Below are 18,294 nucleotides of genomic sequence, written 5' to 3'. Positions count from 1 at the left end.
GACTGGAGTAGGGTGGGGTGGGATGATGGGAGAGTGTGCCAATGCTGTTGCTCGGGCACTTCAACTTTTTTCCTTCTGGAATTTATTTTTCCACTGTACTACCATAGTTTGTCATTGTGCAGTTATGAATTTATTACCAAGGTGCCACACCAGGTAAATACAGCCAGCCAGAATGATGTATACCCCCGCCGGTTAAACATTGCACTTGACAGTTCGCTTTTTGTCTAGTTAGGTTGGCTATAATGTAATAGCGATGTTGCAACAGCAGCCTCTACACACACCAGACGACGATACAGTTTTCCGTCCCGTCTCGTAAATGCAAGCGATTGAGCAATTACAGTGTATATAAAAACTCATTTTTAGTTGTACTACAATGACAGGAAGTAAGCAACTGTATAATAATGCATGTAAAAGCATAACAATGCGCACCCTTTCGATAACGGAGCAAAGAAATACAAAAAACAAGCATCTGACGACTGGTTCTTTAAAATCAATAATGTACGTAGTTTACAAAATAAATAATAACCGAGATTGCAATAAATAACCAATATTAGTAGTTTTTCACTCACCAATTTACAGCGGTAATGGCGCAATTCCATCCAGCTCGCCATCGCCACTGTTGTCCGATTCATCGCCAAAACCGTCTTCATCGTCGTCATCAGCAAGATAAATCATTAATTGTTCATGGCCACTGATAATGCCTTCTATTGTCTGTGCTGCTCATATAAGCTTCTCGATGTGCTCAACTTTTTTTCTCCATGAGGCCACATCCACAGTCACAAAAGCTTCACGCAACAGCTTTTCCACCTCTGTTATTGTAAAGGACTTGTTGTTGCTCCTTACATACATTTTTACATCACTCCATATTAACTCAATAGGGTTGAAATGGCAGCGATATGGTGGCAGCCTTATTACAGTATGACCCTGCTCCGTGGCAATTTCGTCTACTACATATGTAGGTGTCGTAGGCTTATTTTCTTTAACAAGAGAATATAACAGAACCTTTGTCATACTCATATCTGTTGCAATATTTCGAACCACTGCACCATAACTTCTTTCCAATCATTTGTGGTTGGGGCTTTGTTCTGTATCACCGAATGATATGGAGCATTGTCCATTACAATTGTTGTAGGGACAGGAAATTGTTTTAAAAGGTTCCTGAACCACTCAACAAATCGTGTGTGATCCATATCTTCATGGCAATCACCAGTCTTTTTTGATCTAAAAACTGAAAGTGTGTCAGGGACAAAACCACTGGAGGAGCCTGCATGGACCACAATTAATCTAGCTCTTCTTCCCGTCGGCTGATGGCCGCTACTGCTGGGTGTTATCCGTCCAACGTTTACTGACAGCTTTCCCAGCATTAACCCACGTTTCGTCTAGCCAAATTATGGAATGAATGTCTGCCCACAATTTTGTGCAAGAAAATGCTACGAGCGGTAACAATATGTGCCCTCTCTAACAGCACTTTGCGTCCGTCTAGCGTTTTGTAACGGAAACCCATGTTTTTTAGCACAATTTTTAGTGATGTTTTACCACCCCTGAAGAGTTCACTTTCTTTTAAAGAGATTAGTAACTTAGCTACAGTCGGATACTCTTTTCTGCTGTAGTAAGCATAAACATGCCTACGAATTGCATCAGTCTGGAAAGAATCTGAATCTCTGATAGGACTAGGTCGCTTTTTCTTCTTTCCTGGGGTTGATAAAAATGTATTATTTGATCCAGACAGCTCGGAATCATTACTGCTCACTTCAGTATCTTCCAAGTTTTGTAGTAATACTCCTGTACTTACTACGGTTCTTGCACTAATACCAAGAGTTTTCGACGTACGTTCCACCACTTTGTCGGCAGGAATTGATGGCCGTCCATGAATGCTTACGTAGTTTTTCTCCTGCTCGTAAAACTCGAGTTCTGCGTAGTAACTCCAGTGCCTGGCTGTTTAGCGGCACCCCTCAACGCAAAGGATTGTCACTAGGGGAACGAAGTCTTTTCGGTGGCATTTTCCACGTATGTACACTCACAACGTAACAAAAGTCACAACGATATAGCACACAGTACAACGAAAACACACGGTAACAACATACAATTCACGTTGTATACACATTCACTAAACAAAGCCGGCAACGCGAGAACTTTGACGTCACAGCACGTGAGTAACAGCAGTGCTCACTGCGCTGTGATTGGCTGGCGCCCCACGCTGAACGTCTAGCGCCTATCGTTCTTCACTTGTTACTCTGTTATGCTGCCAACTTCATACGCAAACATCAAGTGCAATGTTTCAGCGGCCCGGGTATAGTCATAGGAGAGAGTCACTACAATTAGCTCTACAGCAGCTCAGCAATGTTTCCAATCCTGTTTACATGCCCCTTGACTGTTCCAACACCTTAACTACATGGCTAGTTGTTACTTTTACACATTTCAATTATCTGCATTCGATCCAGGACCTTATACTAGTAGCAATTATTTCCAAGTGCTTCAAATTTAAACTTTCCTCTACACAAACATAGCTGGATGTACCTTATCAGAATTACATCATTTAAATTTTCTTTTGAAGTCACCTGGATTAGGAGTTGGTGTTCAATTTTTGTCATTGAATCAACTGTTGATCTAACTTATCTGCCAGCTTTGATATTACATATCATTTCACTATCTTTTAGTGAAGCTCCTTTGTAGACATCCGTAGTAATAGTATACAATTCATGTTTATAAAATTTGTGTTCGAACAATGTAAGGCTCCATGCACTGCAACGTGTTAGCTTTCAATTCATTATATATTAGTAGGAATCCGAGAAATTCACATTTTGGAAAAAATCAGACTAAAGATGTATTATGTCTCAAAGTGCAAAATTACCTAAGATATATTTAGTAGCAAACTGTACCCAGACTGTTTTATCAGAGATAAATTGAAGTAGCTTTATTTTCTGCACAAAAAGAAAAAAAATTAAACCAATTTTGGTTACTAGTAATGCATCATATCTTTTGAAATCCAATTTGCAAGGATAGTACACATAATAACATGTTTACAAAATATAAAGCATGAAATCAACAACGTATCAGTGCATGTGATGCTATGGTATCATGCCAGTTGTGGGCAGCTGAATGTTCTGTATAAGATGCACCCAGTGTAATATAACATAGGACTGACACCTAGCCTCTTAGAACAAACAAATACATACATTAACCTGCTAACTGCAGTTCAAGAGTTGATATAATGTTGACACTTAACGTGATAGTTTTAGATGGTGAGTGTTTTGAATTGCAGTTTCATCATATACAGGCTGAAGATTGGCATGCACTAACTCATTTGCAACACTGCCAAAATCAGTAAGCAATTCTGTCATACCCATTATTGAATGCTTTGTGTTGTGCATTGCTAGTTATTCCTTCTCCTGTTTTGAAACGAATGAATGAAGATGCAAATCCTTGTCTACAACAGCGTTCAATTATGACTCGCATCATCAAAACAGATCAATGAAACCCACAACCATGCGTGACAGATCACAGGAATAGGTTGTCACCCTGTGAGAGGGAGGCAGATGATGTTTCTTCACACCAGTCCCCTCTTTTGGCTGTTTTAGTTCTGGTTTGTTTACAGTTGTGACCAACTGCCCGTGCCTGTATTTTGCACTACAGTGATTGAAAAAACAAAACCTGTCAACGTATTTTGACTCTTCTGAAATTCTTCGTCTAACAGAGTTATTTTCAGTTCTACTTGTACACTTCGTGCATTGTCAATTCCAACTGTAGCATTGTTGAGTATGGGTCACAAGACTATGAATGATAATGAAAGGTCAAAATTACAATTCTGCAGGATTTTAATTGTTGACCTCAGTGGGGAAAAAATGTCGAGAAACACTTCATATCGAAGAAGCACTCACTTCACCAGCAGGAAAATGCCGCTGCTTCAACATAATCTACCTTTTGTTGAAAGCTTAAATACAGCCAAAAGAAAGAAACAGACAATTCCATAGAAAATTTCACTTAAGATTTTACAAAAGTGAATATACCAGTCAGAAAGTTCCTCAATCATCAATTTTTAAAAAAAGTCAATTTCAAAGTATTAATGTTTCGGCTTTTGATACGGTTTGGTCTTCAGGCACTTAGCATGACATCTTTTTAAATTTGTATATTGACTGTTCACAAACAAAAATTAGGTGCTAATTTCACCAAAATTTATGCCACATTTTCAAGCCTCTACAGGTTCACTAATTAAAAAGAGCTCCAGTTTTAAGACAGACAAAATGAAGGTTGTCAATTTTTACATACCTTTAAGGCTAAATCAAAAGTACCATTTCAAATTTAAATATGCTGATTACGTAAGTGCATGCTAAGATCTTGTTCGCAACACAGAAACTTGTAAAGGCTTAATTTCCAATAACTGGAACATACCCTTTAAATATTTTACCATGTGATTGCTCTTAATCACATCACTGAGCTGATACCCCATATTAATTTCTGAACCTAATGTTAGACTGCAATATTTCACCTTCTCATTGGTAGGATGGGAAGATTCTGCCCAGAAACCATGCTTCTCAAAGCTGGGCAAGTTCTGAAGTGGAGGGAGGGAGGGAGCGAGGTAGGAGTTTAACACTGCATTGACAGTGAGATCATTAGAAACGGAGTATAAGCTTGTATTACAAAAATATGGGGATGGAAATCTGCCATGACCTTTCCTCAGGGAACATCATGGCATTTTGCTTGAGCAATTTAAGGAAACTGCAGTAAAACCAAATCTGGACAGTCAGATACAGATTTGGACTTCTCTCCTCCCTAATATGAGTTCAGCTTGCACAACACTGCACTAACTCACTCAGTAATACACTATAGGGCTACTTTGTAAATAATTTATCGTTAACTCATTTTGAATGCCCACACTACACTGTAATGGAATTCACTAAAAAATTCTTTTATGCTGAATTACTAACAATGATTGCAAACTTCCATGAGTGCTAAACATAGCACATTCCTATGGTTTATGGTCAACTGCCTAGCAACCGAGTACTGCTGTATAAAAAAAAAATGACGAACTATTTCTCGTCAAACACTGTTTCATGTTGGAAGATTCTTTGAGGCGAGTTTGACCACATAAATGAACTGACATTTTTTCAGTATTCAGTCCACAGAAATTTGTCGCACTTCTCCATGCAAGCCTCCTGTCTGCATAAGGGCTTAAAAGTATATCAATTGAATCTGCTTCCTATAGTCAAACATTTGTCTGTAACATACCATTCCACACTTTGCTCTATTATAAACTAATTCTTCAAACATCGGAAAATTCTGGACGGAATGTAAAAATATTATGAAAAGGAAAGTTGCTACTCAGTATATAGTGGAGATGCTGAGTTGCAGACACACACAACAAAAAAAAAAATTGTCATAAATAAAGCTTCTTTCCATTAAGGCCTTTGTCAACAATAGATGACACGCGCACACCTCACAAGAACGACCGCAGTCTCAAGCAACTGAAACCACACTGCAGTGTGCCTGAGACTGCAGTCTATTGTTGACAAAGGCCTTAATGGTCAGAAGCATTATTTGTGACAGAATTTTTGTTGTGCCTATTTGCGACTCAGCTTCTATGCTATATGGAGAGTAGCGACTTTCCTTTTCATAAACTTATTCTTGATGTCTCAAGATGTGTCATATCAACTGTATAAACATTAACTTGGAAAACAGTAACTGTTGAACAATTATCTCAATTCAGCACACCTTGATATAGAACATACAGAATTATTTGAATCAAAAATTGGAAACCTTATCCAGTAATTTTGGAATGTGGTATAGAATGAGTTACACATCATGAAACTTTTGAGGAAAAAACTGTTAACACATCACTTTACTTTCAACTGGAAAAAAGGAAACAATTCACTATTCTCGTCAGTGTATTAAATTTTGGAAATCAATATTTTACATTTTATCAACCTTGTGCTCTGTATCTACTCTGAAAACAAAAGATTAAAGAAAGTACTTTTCATACTGATCATACAGTTTAAATTCTAACATGTCTCATCTCATGGTGAAGCCACATCAAATGACAGTTCAGCCAATTTCTTAATATGCACATTAATCTTCAGATATTCAAAGATTCCCATAAAACATGTGGAATTTCTTCTGTCTCCACTTTAACCGGTACTGACACACACATTGCACTGTTTTACACACCTATGGCAAATTAACAGAAACGGCATATTTTTATGAATAACCCACAAAATGGAGTGCATTTCAAATTTTCATACCTCCTGAATTACCACACCCAAAAGTCTCACAACTAAGCCTATACTGTTAGAAGTGGTTCACCAATATTATAAGAAATTAGCTTTTAACAGGCTTTCACAAATTGCTAATTTTGTACTTGCACTGCATTACCACTAAAAAAAAGATGTGTTCCATGCTTTTGTAATTTTACTCACACCAAGTAACATTCATTAATTTCAACAGTGATAAGAAAATTTCAGATTGAATAGGAGAATATAGCATTGCCAAACTTTTTTTTTTAACATTTCCAATAGTGTGATACGTACATCATGGAAGCATATCAGTCAAAGTTCATCAAACTGTTAACCGATTACCTCCAACTATTAGCTGAAATGTTACCTTTCATTTAAGCATACACTAAATGTGCTAAGAGGTTTTTTACTTAAATGTCAATTTGAAGCAGAACTGGCTAAAATATTAAAGATTTAAATGTAGACTTTCTTCTTTTCCATTGCAAATTCTGAAGGTGGCCAGTGTATGGCTGATCATGATTAAAAACATTGTCATTGTGTCTAGAAGAAAATTTGTTACTTTGAGAGTTTTGAGATTCTTTGATGTTCTTCAAATGTGTATTTTAGTGTTGATTAATAACATCTATGGTTTTGTCATAATGCAAAAATTCTACATCAATTGAATAACTATTTCCTAAATTTCCTGACTGCCAGATTTTTTTATGTTCAGGAACTGCACTCTCGAGCCAACAATCATTTTATGATGTTCCTAGTGGACACACACGGTACAGCTCACAAAAAATTGTAACAACATAAATTATTTCACGATGAGAAGCCACTTACACTTACAGAACAAACACATACAACCCAGAGGTTAAAGCACTTTCTTCTGGATGCTTTTGTTATACTACCAAAAATTTGATTTTTTTGCAAAAATATCTGCTGCTAACTTTTAAGAAGAAACTGTTTTTTCAATCTTTGAACAGAATTGACTGATTAAGATACTTGTCTCTAGAGATAATGTTTTTATTTTCTCATTCTATACCGCTAATTTTGCAAATCTGTTTTTAGTGCAAAACCAGTATCCATTTTACATTTCCTTTAAAATATAACTTTCTCTGTGTGCCTCAAATGCACTTATAATCACCAAGGAACAAGATTATCCAGTTAATGCCTCTTTAGTCCATCATTCAAACAAAAATGTTACGGGCAATTACAAGACCATCAGTTAAGAAATTCCTGTAATTCCACCCTCTGGAAATGAAATGGGTCTGCAGCTGGCCGAAGACTTGAAGGAGAAGGAGAAGAAGAAGAAGAAATATCAACAGGCGTAATTTTATTCAATAATTTTATTTAGTTACCTGTTTCAGTAACTGGCCCCTAGTGATCCAATAAGAAATTAACTTGGGCTTATCTACTTGCCTGCAAAAAGAATGCTGATTGACCTAAGGCATCCACAAGGGACGAGAGGTGGGGGGAGCCTTCCATCCTCATGGAATCCGACTACAGACTATTCACCACAGTAATCTCCCATTCTTCTAGCACTGAATACTGAAATGCAGGTTTAACACTGCTGATCCCATCGGGAAATACTGTGACTTCAGCTATCACTGTACATCTTCAGTCTTTTGGTCATTTCACTGCCCACAGGAAATTATGCCAGTTCCTAGTTGAGGAGGCAATTTTGGCACTGTTCTGCCATTAAGATGGATGCAAAACTTATCAGAACCATGCCAAAATAGTGTCTTCAATATTTTCAGCCATTTCCTCGTACATCCCTTATCAAACAACAGATCGCATAATGCAATCTAACAGTAATTTACCATTTTCTGTGGATGAAGAAGACTTGTGATGACTTGCTGAATACACATTCAGTTTTATACAGCAGAGTTGTCGCACCTACTCGAGAACACAACCATGCTATAGTATAACTGTGTACATTTATACTTTATCTTGGGAGCTAAACACATCAATTAAAGAAGGGTAACAGTGTTTTCTGTGGTAGAAGATAGGAAAAATACTGTAAAAGATGTCTTCCCAGGGATTGCAAACTAACCCTATTGGGTGCAACACAGTTCCAAAGTCAGCCTTGCTAAGAATTCTTCAGTCTAGCTGGTGTGACTGCATAATAAGAGGACAAACTGAAGAAGTAAGGACCACCTCAGTTTATTCCTGGACTATTAAAAAGTGTTCCACCAGCCAATTTGAGGGCCGATTTGGGAGATTTCCCTTATTTAGTCTAAAACTGGTTCTGGGTTAGACTTTTTCCAAGTAATTGTTCACACAGGAGAGCTGTACAAACATACCGTCATTTGACCATTAAACAGACTCCTTTATGGACAACATAGTAATAAGCATCCCTTGCATGGAGAAACAATACTCCACGGCACTGGCTGTCTTTTTAGCTTTGATGTATCATTAATCACTAGCCCAGCACATTGTCCAAAGCACCTGTAAAAAGTGCAGGTGACTACTGTGTATATTAAGGGCAAAAGAACAAGAAACCCTAACTCTGGTTTGCTGAGAATATATTCTCAGTTCGTGTATAATAATTTTTTTGAGTCTGAGAAGACTACGTCCACTAATCACCATGGTTTTAGAAAGCACTGCTCATGCAAAACTCTGCTTGCCCTATTATCACGATACAATGTGAACTACGGTTAAGGGCAACAGTCAGATTCCATATTTTTAGATGTCTGGAAAGCGTTTGACACAGTACCTTTTTCCAATTATTCTCCATACACATAAATGATTTGATGGGCGGAATTGGCAGCAATCTGTAGTTGTTTGCCGATGATGCTGTGGTACACGGTAAGGTGTCAAAGTTAAGTGACTGTAGGAAGATGCAATATGAGTTAGACAAAATTTTTAGTTGATGTGAGGAATGGCAGCTAGCTCTAAATGTTAAAAAATATAGCTGAGTAGGAAAAACAAACCCGTAATATTCAGATACAGCATTACTGGTGTCTTGCTTGCCACAGTCCTGTCACTTAAATATCTGGACAAAACGCTGCAAAGCAATATGAAATGGAACAAGCATGCAAGAATTGTGGTAGGGAAGGAAAATGGTCGACTTTGGTTCATTGGGAGAATTATAGGAAAATGTGGTTCATCTGTAAAGAAGACCATATATAGGACACTACTGCGAGCTATCCTTGATTACTGCTATATTTGGAACCTGTACAAGATCAGATTGAAGGAAGGCATACAAACAATTCAGAGGTGGACTGCTAGATTTGTTACTGGCAGCTTTTAACGAAAATTCAAGTGCCAAGGAGATCCTCGGGGAACTAATTGGGAATCCATGGAGGGAGGGCGACATTATTTTTGACGAACACTATTGACAGAATTAACACAACCATCATTTGAAGCTGACTGCAGAACAATTCTGTTGCCTACAACATACTCTGTGCATAAGAACTTTCAAGGTTAACATACGAAAAATCTGGGCTCATACAAAGCCATATAGACAGTCATTTTTCCCTGGTTCTATTTGCAAGTCAAATAGGAAAGAAAAAAGTCTAGTAGTTGTACTGGGTACCCTCCGCCAAGTTATTTTAAGTATCACTGTAGACACAGAACCAAAAAATTTAACTTCCAAAATATTTTATTCAACTTTAGTTACAATAATCATTAATAAAAATAGAAAGGATGGGAATATTACAAGGAAACCGTTAACACAGTCAGGTGTTAAGTATGGTAAGCAAACAAAATGTCAACAAAGAGAAACAAGTTTTTAATAAAGTTGATTCCACCATTTAAATGTTTTTTGTTGCTTATTTTTGTTGCATCCAACAGAATTTTCTTAATTGTTCAGAATTTTTACATTACAGATTTGTAATGTCAGTGTCAGCCTAACATTACTGGAATATAATAATTTCTTCGTCAATATTTTCTATATACATCTCTTAACTTGCTTGTTATCCTGGATGTAATTACGATACAATACAATTTCAGATTATTGAAAAAACAGTAGCATGATATTTATATATCAATATCAGAAGATTGCATTCACTGCTATATATGCAACACGTTTGGCTTTCATAGTAACGTATCTCGAACGCACTAAATGAAGAATTATGAATCCTTATATTAGTTTTGTATACTTTCTACCAAAATTGGTACTTGGGGCATGGCAATATTGGAACTCACTGGATCATCAGCTGTATCAAAAATGCCAATGTTACGATTTTGTCTCCTCCCCGATAAATTTCTGCCGACATCTGTCAGCCCATTGCTGCACTTCGAACTAGATAAGGATTACTTTGTTGCTGGAAAAGGTACAGACTTTTTAACAATACTATGGCAATTTGAAGACTTCGCAAAGAAACTGAGTCCATTAAGTTCTGTGCACTAGACTGCTGATCTTAATATATTTCTTTTGCTTTACATATAGAATGAGTGGAGACAATACATGAATACCTAGAGAAAGTGCTTTAGTGTCTTATACCTCACCCATTAAGTGTACGACAATCACTACTTTGCAGTTAATCTTCAAGGCTTATTAACCATCTTATCAGAAAACAGAGTTTCAGGTCTTATTTAAATGAAAAAGCAACAGACAGACAGTTAACTCCACTTTGTGTAAGCATCAATCTTTACAGATTTATACTAAGACAAGAACTGGCATTTTATCCTGTATCTTCTACAGTGAATTGTTTGAGATAGCAGTTACCCACTGTACAACTGAAATTTTGTGTTGCGGTAGCTGGAATGTTCATACCACTAATACATTTAAAAAAAATTGTTACACTGCCAAAACTGAAGTGTTCCCTCAATATGCTTCATACTGTATGCTAACATAAGGACACCAAAAAATCTTGTGATTAAGAAAATACACAATATTCATCTGCACACAGCTCAACAGTGAAGTTTTATTGTTACATAAATAACCACATGGTCTACGTACTGTCAGAACAGGAAAATTTACACTTTAATTAAAATGAAAATAAACGTATTAGGTCAGCAATAAATTTATATGTAGTAGAATGTAATATGGATTTGATAACACTAGTAACAAAAGTAAATGTAGGATCATCTACTTCTTTCAAACACACAAATGACAATTATTTACAGACTTCTGCATTCAACTGTTTAGTTATTTACCTTTAGCATGAAGAGCTGTACACCAATTTCTGAAATAGGGTAATACCATAGGACCAACAAGAAATTTGCTTTTACTCACCCCCCAACATTCTGCAGCTTCGTAGACTCAAGTTGCCTAGCTGCTTCTTCGGTGCGTTTGAGCAAGAGAACCTTCTGTGTGAGGTTCCGAAAATGCATTTCTTGAAGCATTTGAGATCTTTTCTTTGATTGTTCACTTCGAGAAATAACACTAAGAACCCCTCGCTCAGGAACATACCGACAAATAGCAGCCTCAATAGCCCTCTGGAACTCTTTATGTGCAGAGTCCATTTTTGCACTGTAAGCATTAATCAATTCCTTCAATAATTCAATAACAGACTTTAAAACTATATATAAAAAAACACACACACACACACAAAATGGCAGAGAGAGTGCCTCCCCACTATTTCAACAGACTAATTAACAAAGGAAACTCCAACTATTTCTAGAACGTCTGTAGCAGGCCTACCACAGACACAAATATTAGGAAATTGACAGGTACATTGACTGGTCTAATCTTCATCTAAACTTTGGACAAGTCCATAGCTATTTGAAATTATGGCATCTTGTAAAAAAAGTGGAATACAATCTACATCACATATAGGTTATTGGGTTATCCTCTTGCCACAAAAGTAATTTAAACATGAACTTAATCTCAACACGTGAAGCACTATCTTATCACTTCTTTTTAGCTGGAGAAATATTACTGCCTCTTAAAATTGTCGATCTCCAGCCATTCACACTCCCTTTGGTGCACACGATTTCCTAAACAGCAAGGGGGATGGCACAATAAGTTATCCAATTTTAACCATAAGCACCTTGGCTGCAATATTTTTTATTTCCAGATTTTTCTTGGCTCAGAGCCCAGTACAATGACAGTATCTTCTCTTTGCACAAGATAAAAGTGTGTCATTAATACTCTGGACTAATTCGTCTGTTGAGTAAAGCCCCTGAATGGAGTTACTGATGAATTTGGGACAATTTTTGGCACCTGATTAAACTTCACCTGCTCTAGCACCATCAGGATTAAATGAACTTTGACAAATTACTGTACATTAATATTAGCAGGCACATCCTCTGAATACAGATGAAGTTTGCCAGCTAAGGATATATGACAACTACTGTTTTAGACAGAATTGTAGTCTGCCCTCTTTAGGAAAAGATTATTACCGAGTCTGGTTACACAAACCACTTTAACAATGAAAAATACTAGGCGGGGGGGGGGGGGGGGGGGGGGGTCTCACACACTTGCTTTGCACCACGATTCCTTACATACTTGCAATACAAAAATGCCAGTCACAAAATTTTGTCCCGCACATATTTCCAACAGTAAACAGACATTAAAGATTGACAATCTGGCAACACTAATTGCATAAACACTTGCACTTACGCACTTCAAACACTGAAATGGAAATACAATAGTTTTCATTGTTCAGCTTTAAAAGAAGCCTTTTGCACATCGTGGATGCAAATTGTTCCATACTACTTTATCTACTAGATTCCAATCTAGTTATCTGTGTACTCCCCCCCCCCCCACCATGGCCCCATCAGTTACTACCATCTATTATTCTTACTGCGTTCAGGTCCACCGTATTTCATTAGGGCCTTATATCTTCAGGAGGGTTCATAACAAGCTTTGCAAATGATTTCCAAACTTTATTACCATTTTGTAAGTATTATCACCATGGACCCAATAATTATGCCCTCCAACACCGAGTCTGACAAGCGCATGCTGTTTAGTAAGTACCTCCATGTGCTGCTACAGCTGCTGCTTCTACCACCACCACCACCACCACCACCACCACCACCACATCATCGCCAATGTAAATTTGGAATCATCATGTCCACTGTCAATAGGGAAGAAGTATAATTCAAAAGCTAACATTTCATAGCTAGCAGTATCAGGATAAATCAAGTAGAACTGAAGCTAAAAGATGTGATGCACAATAGATGCAACAGCCTGCTGCGACTAAAGACGTGTTAACCACGAACTGGCAAATAAAAACAAGTACGCCTAGGCACAGTTGACGTCATCGATACTAACCTAATACGTTATCCACTGCAGAAGCTGTGCAATACTATTCCTATATGCTGACAGGGGTAGTTACCGTACATGTGATTCCTGTGTTGCCCGATTGGCCAAGCTTTAATGTCCATTTACTGCTGGAAATATGTGCAGGGCAAATTTTTGCAACATTTTAAGTATGTGAGGAATCACGCTGCAAAGTCTGAGAGCGCAAATTTTTCTTCGCCCTATACATCCTGCAGTCTCTTCATTTAGAAAGACACTCAATATGTAATTTCATTCGTATGATGGTATCTAATAAGAATGTGAATCTTTTGAGAATGAAGTGTACTAGTAAGAAGATCATCTGTTACCATGGACAATATTTCAATAATGAAGATGATTCATGGATTAAAATATTACAGAACGGTATAGTCAACTATGCAGGTAATTGCACTCACTCTAAGGGATCATGTTATAGGAAAAGATTTTTCATCAATATATTTCCTCCTAAGGATTGTGCATTTACACACTAGACTGGCCAATTAAACATTTTGAAGAAATGTGTCAGAGCTTTTACCTGTGCAATTTTCACATGATCTGCTTTTGCAAAACTTGGCGAGATATTCTTCCTTATGATACCCAATTTATTAGTAGTACTTCTGCAGCAGCTACAAAGCATGGCAAAAATTGGAGGCCCACGAGTTCCTAACAAAGTCTCTATTTGTAATTGGGAACCTCCCATCAGAAGCAGGTGGAAAAATGCCTTTCACTGTTACTTTAACTATTTTCCCCCCCGACACACTACTCATGAAGGAATGACTGGGAAATAGTCAAAGCAGTATTATTAACCTTCTCCCAACCCGAAGTGCAAACTGCACAGCAAATGTGTGTATACCACTAGATTACTAAATAACACAAACCATTTTAATTAAAAAATAAGTGACCTTTCCACATTAAAATACAATAATCAAATTTTATAAAATCACAATCCACTCAATTTCGGTATAGTAAGTGGTGAGAACAATTAAATTGTTTGTACTTGGCATCACTTAAGAAATCTTCAGTCTTTCCTCTATTTTGAGTTAACTAACAGAGAATCTGGTTAACACTTCGTTATCACTAATGAAAAGCTTGAGAGGAAATGAATATCAGGAGTTTATCCAAAATTGGTTCCAACTCTGGCTTCAACAAGACAGATTTAAGATTTCAATATTACGGACTACTGTTAATGTTATCATTGCCTCATTATTTATAAAGAAATTATTTCTGATTATCTGATTTGACCTGGAGACAGTTAAAAAGCTGCCTGTACACATCATTCTGGGACTATTGAGCAATTAAGAAAATTGCTGACAATAAGTCTTACACTGACTACAAATAAAAAAAAAAAAATTATGGACACATTTCTTTAAGAATGTAAATAATTTTGAATAACAACCGCTATCTGAACTGCTATGAAAGTAAAGTATTATGAAATTGTTTTAATAAATAATTTGTACTTTTACTACTTTTGTTCGATTTTCATTAATACTCTGTTCTATATATTTGCCAGGCAAACAAAATACCAGATCAATAACTTCAGTAGAGTACACAATGCTTTGAGTGTTTAAAAACTAGGCATGTATACAATACTAATAGAAACATCTCTCTTCACCAACTAAGGCATTAATTGCAATAAAACACCAAAGATTAATTCAATCCATTAAACTTAACAAAACTGAAGAGCGAATGTGCAAGTGAACATCTGTAACCCGGCAAATTCGTGTACATACATCAACCAACCATACCCATAAGAAATTCATTTTATAACTAACAAATTACATAAGAGTTGGATTCAAATTAATGATATCAATATAATAGAAGGAAACATTCCACGTGGGAAAAATTATATATAAAAACAAAGATGAGGTGACTTACCGAACAAAAGCGCTGGCAGGTCGATAGACACACAAACAAACACAAACATACACACAAAATTCAAGCTTTCGCAACAAACTGTTGCCTCATCAGGAAAGAGGGAAGGAGAGGGAAAGACGAAAGGAAGTGGGTTTTAAGGGAGAGGGTAAGGAGTCATTCCAATCCCGGGAGCGGAAAGACTTACCTTAGGGGGAAAAAGGACAGGTATACACTCGCACACACACACATATCCATCCACACATTACGTATTATGTGTGAAACTAGTATATTTTGTTTGGCTAAGAAAATTCCAAAAAAGAAACCCTAATGGTTTTCCGAGACTATCACATTTGAATCAGGACTTGAAAATTTGTTGACAGGTTTTTGGTGACAATTTGTTTAGCCACTGCTGTCATATTGGTATGTGTGGATGGATATGTGCGTGTGTGCGAGTGTATACCTGTCCTTTTTCCCCCCCAAGGTAAGTCTTTCCGCTCCCGGGATTGGAATGACTCCTTACCCTCTCCCTTAAAACCCACAGCCTTTCGTCTTTCCCTCTCCTTCCCTCTTTCCTGATGAGGCAACAGTTTGTTGCGAAAGCTTGAATTTTGTGTGTATGTTTGTGTTTGTTTGTGTGTCTATCGACCTGCCAGCGCTTTTGTTCGGTAAGTCACCTCATCTTTGTTTTTATATAAAATTACATAAGAGAAACTTTTGTTAAACAGTTAACAAAAAATACGAACTTTGAAACGAAACAGAAGCGAAAAGAAAGTGAAGAGAAGTGGGGTCAAATAAGTGACTATCAAAAATGATTATATATGAGAGAGAGAGAGAGAGAGAGAGAGAGAGAGAGAGAGAGAGAGAGAGAGAGAGAGAATTCTTCAACAACGATACTACGTAAGGTATCTTTCTGACAATAATATTTACTCAGGAATTTAAAAATCAAAGAAACTTAAGTTAACTTACTACTCCCTTAGTTCTTCAGGTACTTCAATTTCGAACTTATGGAAAGTGCTTTTACTTATAGGAGGATTTGGGTTTTTCGGCCTTAGTCTTTCACTGCCCACTATTTCCGTATAGGTACTCTCCCAGCCAAGATACTCCACTACATGGAAGTCACCTTTTATCATCTGAAATTCAAATACATAAAAAAGAAATTAAAAATTTGATTGATAATCACTGAAGGTAGCAGATACTTCACTGCCAATGTTAATTAAAGTTGAGTGAGATACCTACTGAGGCTTCTAAAACGAAAGTAACGGTACTAACAACCACAAAGTCACAGAAATTTGGTATGCATTTCTATTAGTATCTTAACTTTAATTAAGCCTGGACTACAGTATCCTTACGTATTATGTGTGAAACTAGTATATTTTGTTTGGCTAAGAAAATTCCAAAAAAGAAACCCTAATGGTTTTCCGAGACTATCACATTTGAATCAGGACTTGAAAATTTGTTGACAGGTTTTTGGTGACAATTTGTTTAGCCACTGCTGTCATATTCCATCACATGTAACAGATGATACTAGGTATCAAGCATTTTGTAGAGCTCTTAACAGGATGCATCAATTAAATTATATACTTCCGTGGTATGCACATATGAATGTAAAGACAACAAAATATGGGATTTAAACATCAAAAACATTTACTTCAACATGGTGACTTCATTTTGCTATTATCAAATCACAGCACGCAACATGACATCTTGGAGAAGTTACATTATTACACATGCGTAACAGAATGATCTATTACAAACTACACAAATATTATGAACGATAATCTGAACTCAGTATTCTAAAAGGTGTTGCCACACTCACTTCTATAACACTGAGTTGAAGGAAAACTAACTGTACTTCACAATATTCCAGTCTAACACCATTAAAAAATTACAGGTTCATGAAAGATTAAGCTTATCCATGTGGATACTGTAGAATCCCGTGACTACTGAAATAAAATTTAACTGTAGACACCTGCTGTCAATAGCAATATTGTGCAAGATATGTGTAAGAAAATATTTCAACAATGACAGAAACACACTTTGAACACTTCCGTTTGATAATACAGAAAAAGAGCACTTACCAAAAATATTTATTTTGTTTGAGACTGGACACTAAACCAGTTTTCATCATTAACATGGGCAATAATCAAAATGATATGCTATCAATAAATTACTATTTCATCTTAATATCAGAAATGAAAACAAATCTAAAGAGCTTCTCCTTGACAATTACTATGCAGAAGAGGTGGTGGGTTGGAGTTACTAACATCTATGTATCTTTTTTCTTTTGTGTAATAAAAAATAAACTCAGAAATGTTCAGACTGTAACCACATGTACAAATTAATTTGCAATGTGAATGTCTAAGACTCATTCCACATTATAATCTATCATGCAAAATGATCCATGGAATACGTAACCAAATGATCACAGACAGAACAAAATTTGATTTAGCTTAATTATGACTGGGATAGTAACATTGTATGGTGAAAGTGAGACTATTAAAGCTGATGGCATAACAAACAATGGATGCACTGAGTCTGCCTGTGTAAAATACTACAGCTGACCAATTCGAACTGTCACTAATGCACTGGGAGGAAGGGGCAATTTCATAACACTGTTCTGAACTGTAAGATAATCCCTGTCAATCATACAATTGCAAATTGTTACTTTGTGCCTAGATGTAAACACAGTATGATGATGATTGTTGTGGATGTGTGTTTGGAGAAGTAGTGACGTACACTGCTACACTTTGGGCAGCTTGGATGTTAACACACAATGTCTTACATTTATAAGTTCACATGAAACAGTGAGTCCATGTGCCACATACTGCCATTGGCTGATGGAAGGGGATCAGCTACTGCCATGTTACGGTAAGTTAAAATGCTGTATCTGGAGATTTTGATATTTACATATTTTACCACAGAAGTACGCAATTTACTTGATAGCCAGCATTAAATGTATCTCTAACATGCATTAGTTTTAGGACGATTTGCTGTGTGTTTAAGTGTTAGGTTACATGACATTAACTATAAACGTTACCTTTCATCAGACTTCATACATAC

General features: G+C 36.7%; 1 protein-coding gene across 4 annotated transcripts in view; it reads right to left on the bottom strand.

Moving 5' to 3' along the window:
• LOC126484080 (synaptic functional regulator FMR1) overlaps positions 1-18,294 on the bottom strand; it is a 261,579-nt gene that overhangs the window by 237,094 nt on the left and 6,191 nt on the right. For all 4 annotated transcript variants that reach the window (XM_050107455.1, XM_050107477.1, XM_050107462.1 and 1 more), the window contains exons 4-5: positions 16,201-16,364; positions 11,392-11,628 (exon numbers count right to left, since the gene is read on the bottom strand). In XM_050107455.1, coding sequence (XP_049963412.1) covers positions 11,392-11,628; positions 16,201-16,364 — 401 coding nt within the window. The remainder of the gene's footprint in view (positions 1-11,391; positions 11,629-16,200; positions 16,365-18,294) is intronic.

Source organism: Schistocerca serialis, chromosome 1 (genome assembly GCF_023864345.2).
Source record: "Schistocerca serialis cubense isolate TAMUIC-IGC-003099 chromosome 1, iqSchSeri2.2, whole genome shotgun sequence".
Taxonomy (NCBI): Eukaryota; Metazoa; Arthropoda; class Insecta; order Orthoptera; family Acrididae; genus Schistocerca; species Schistocerca serialis.
Note: the sequence above shows the minus strand (reverse complement) of the source record. Positions and strands in the feature narration are given on the sequence as shown.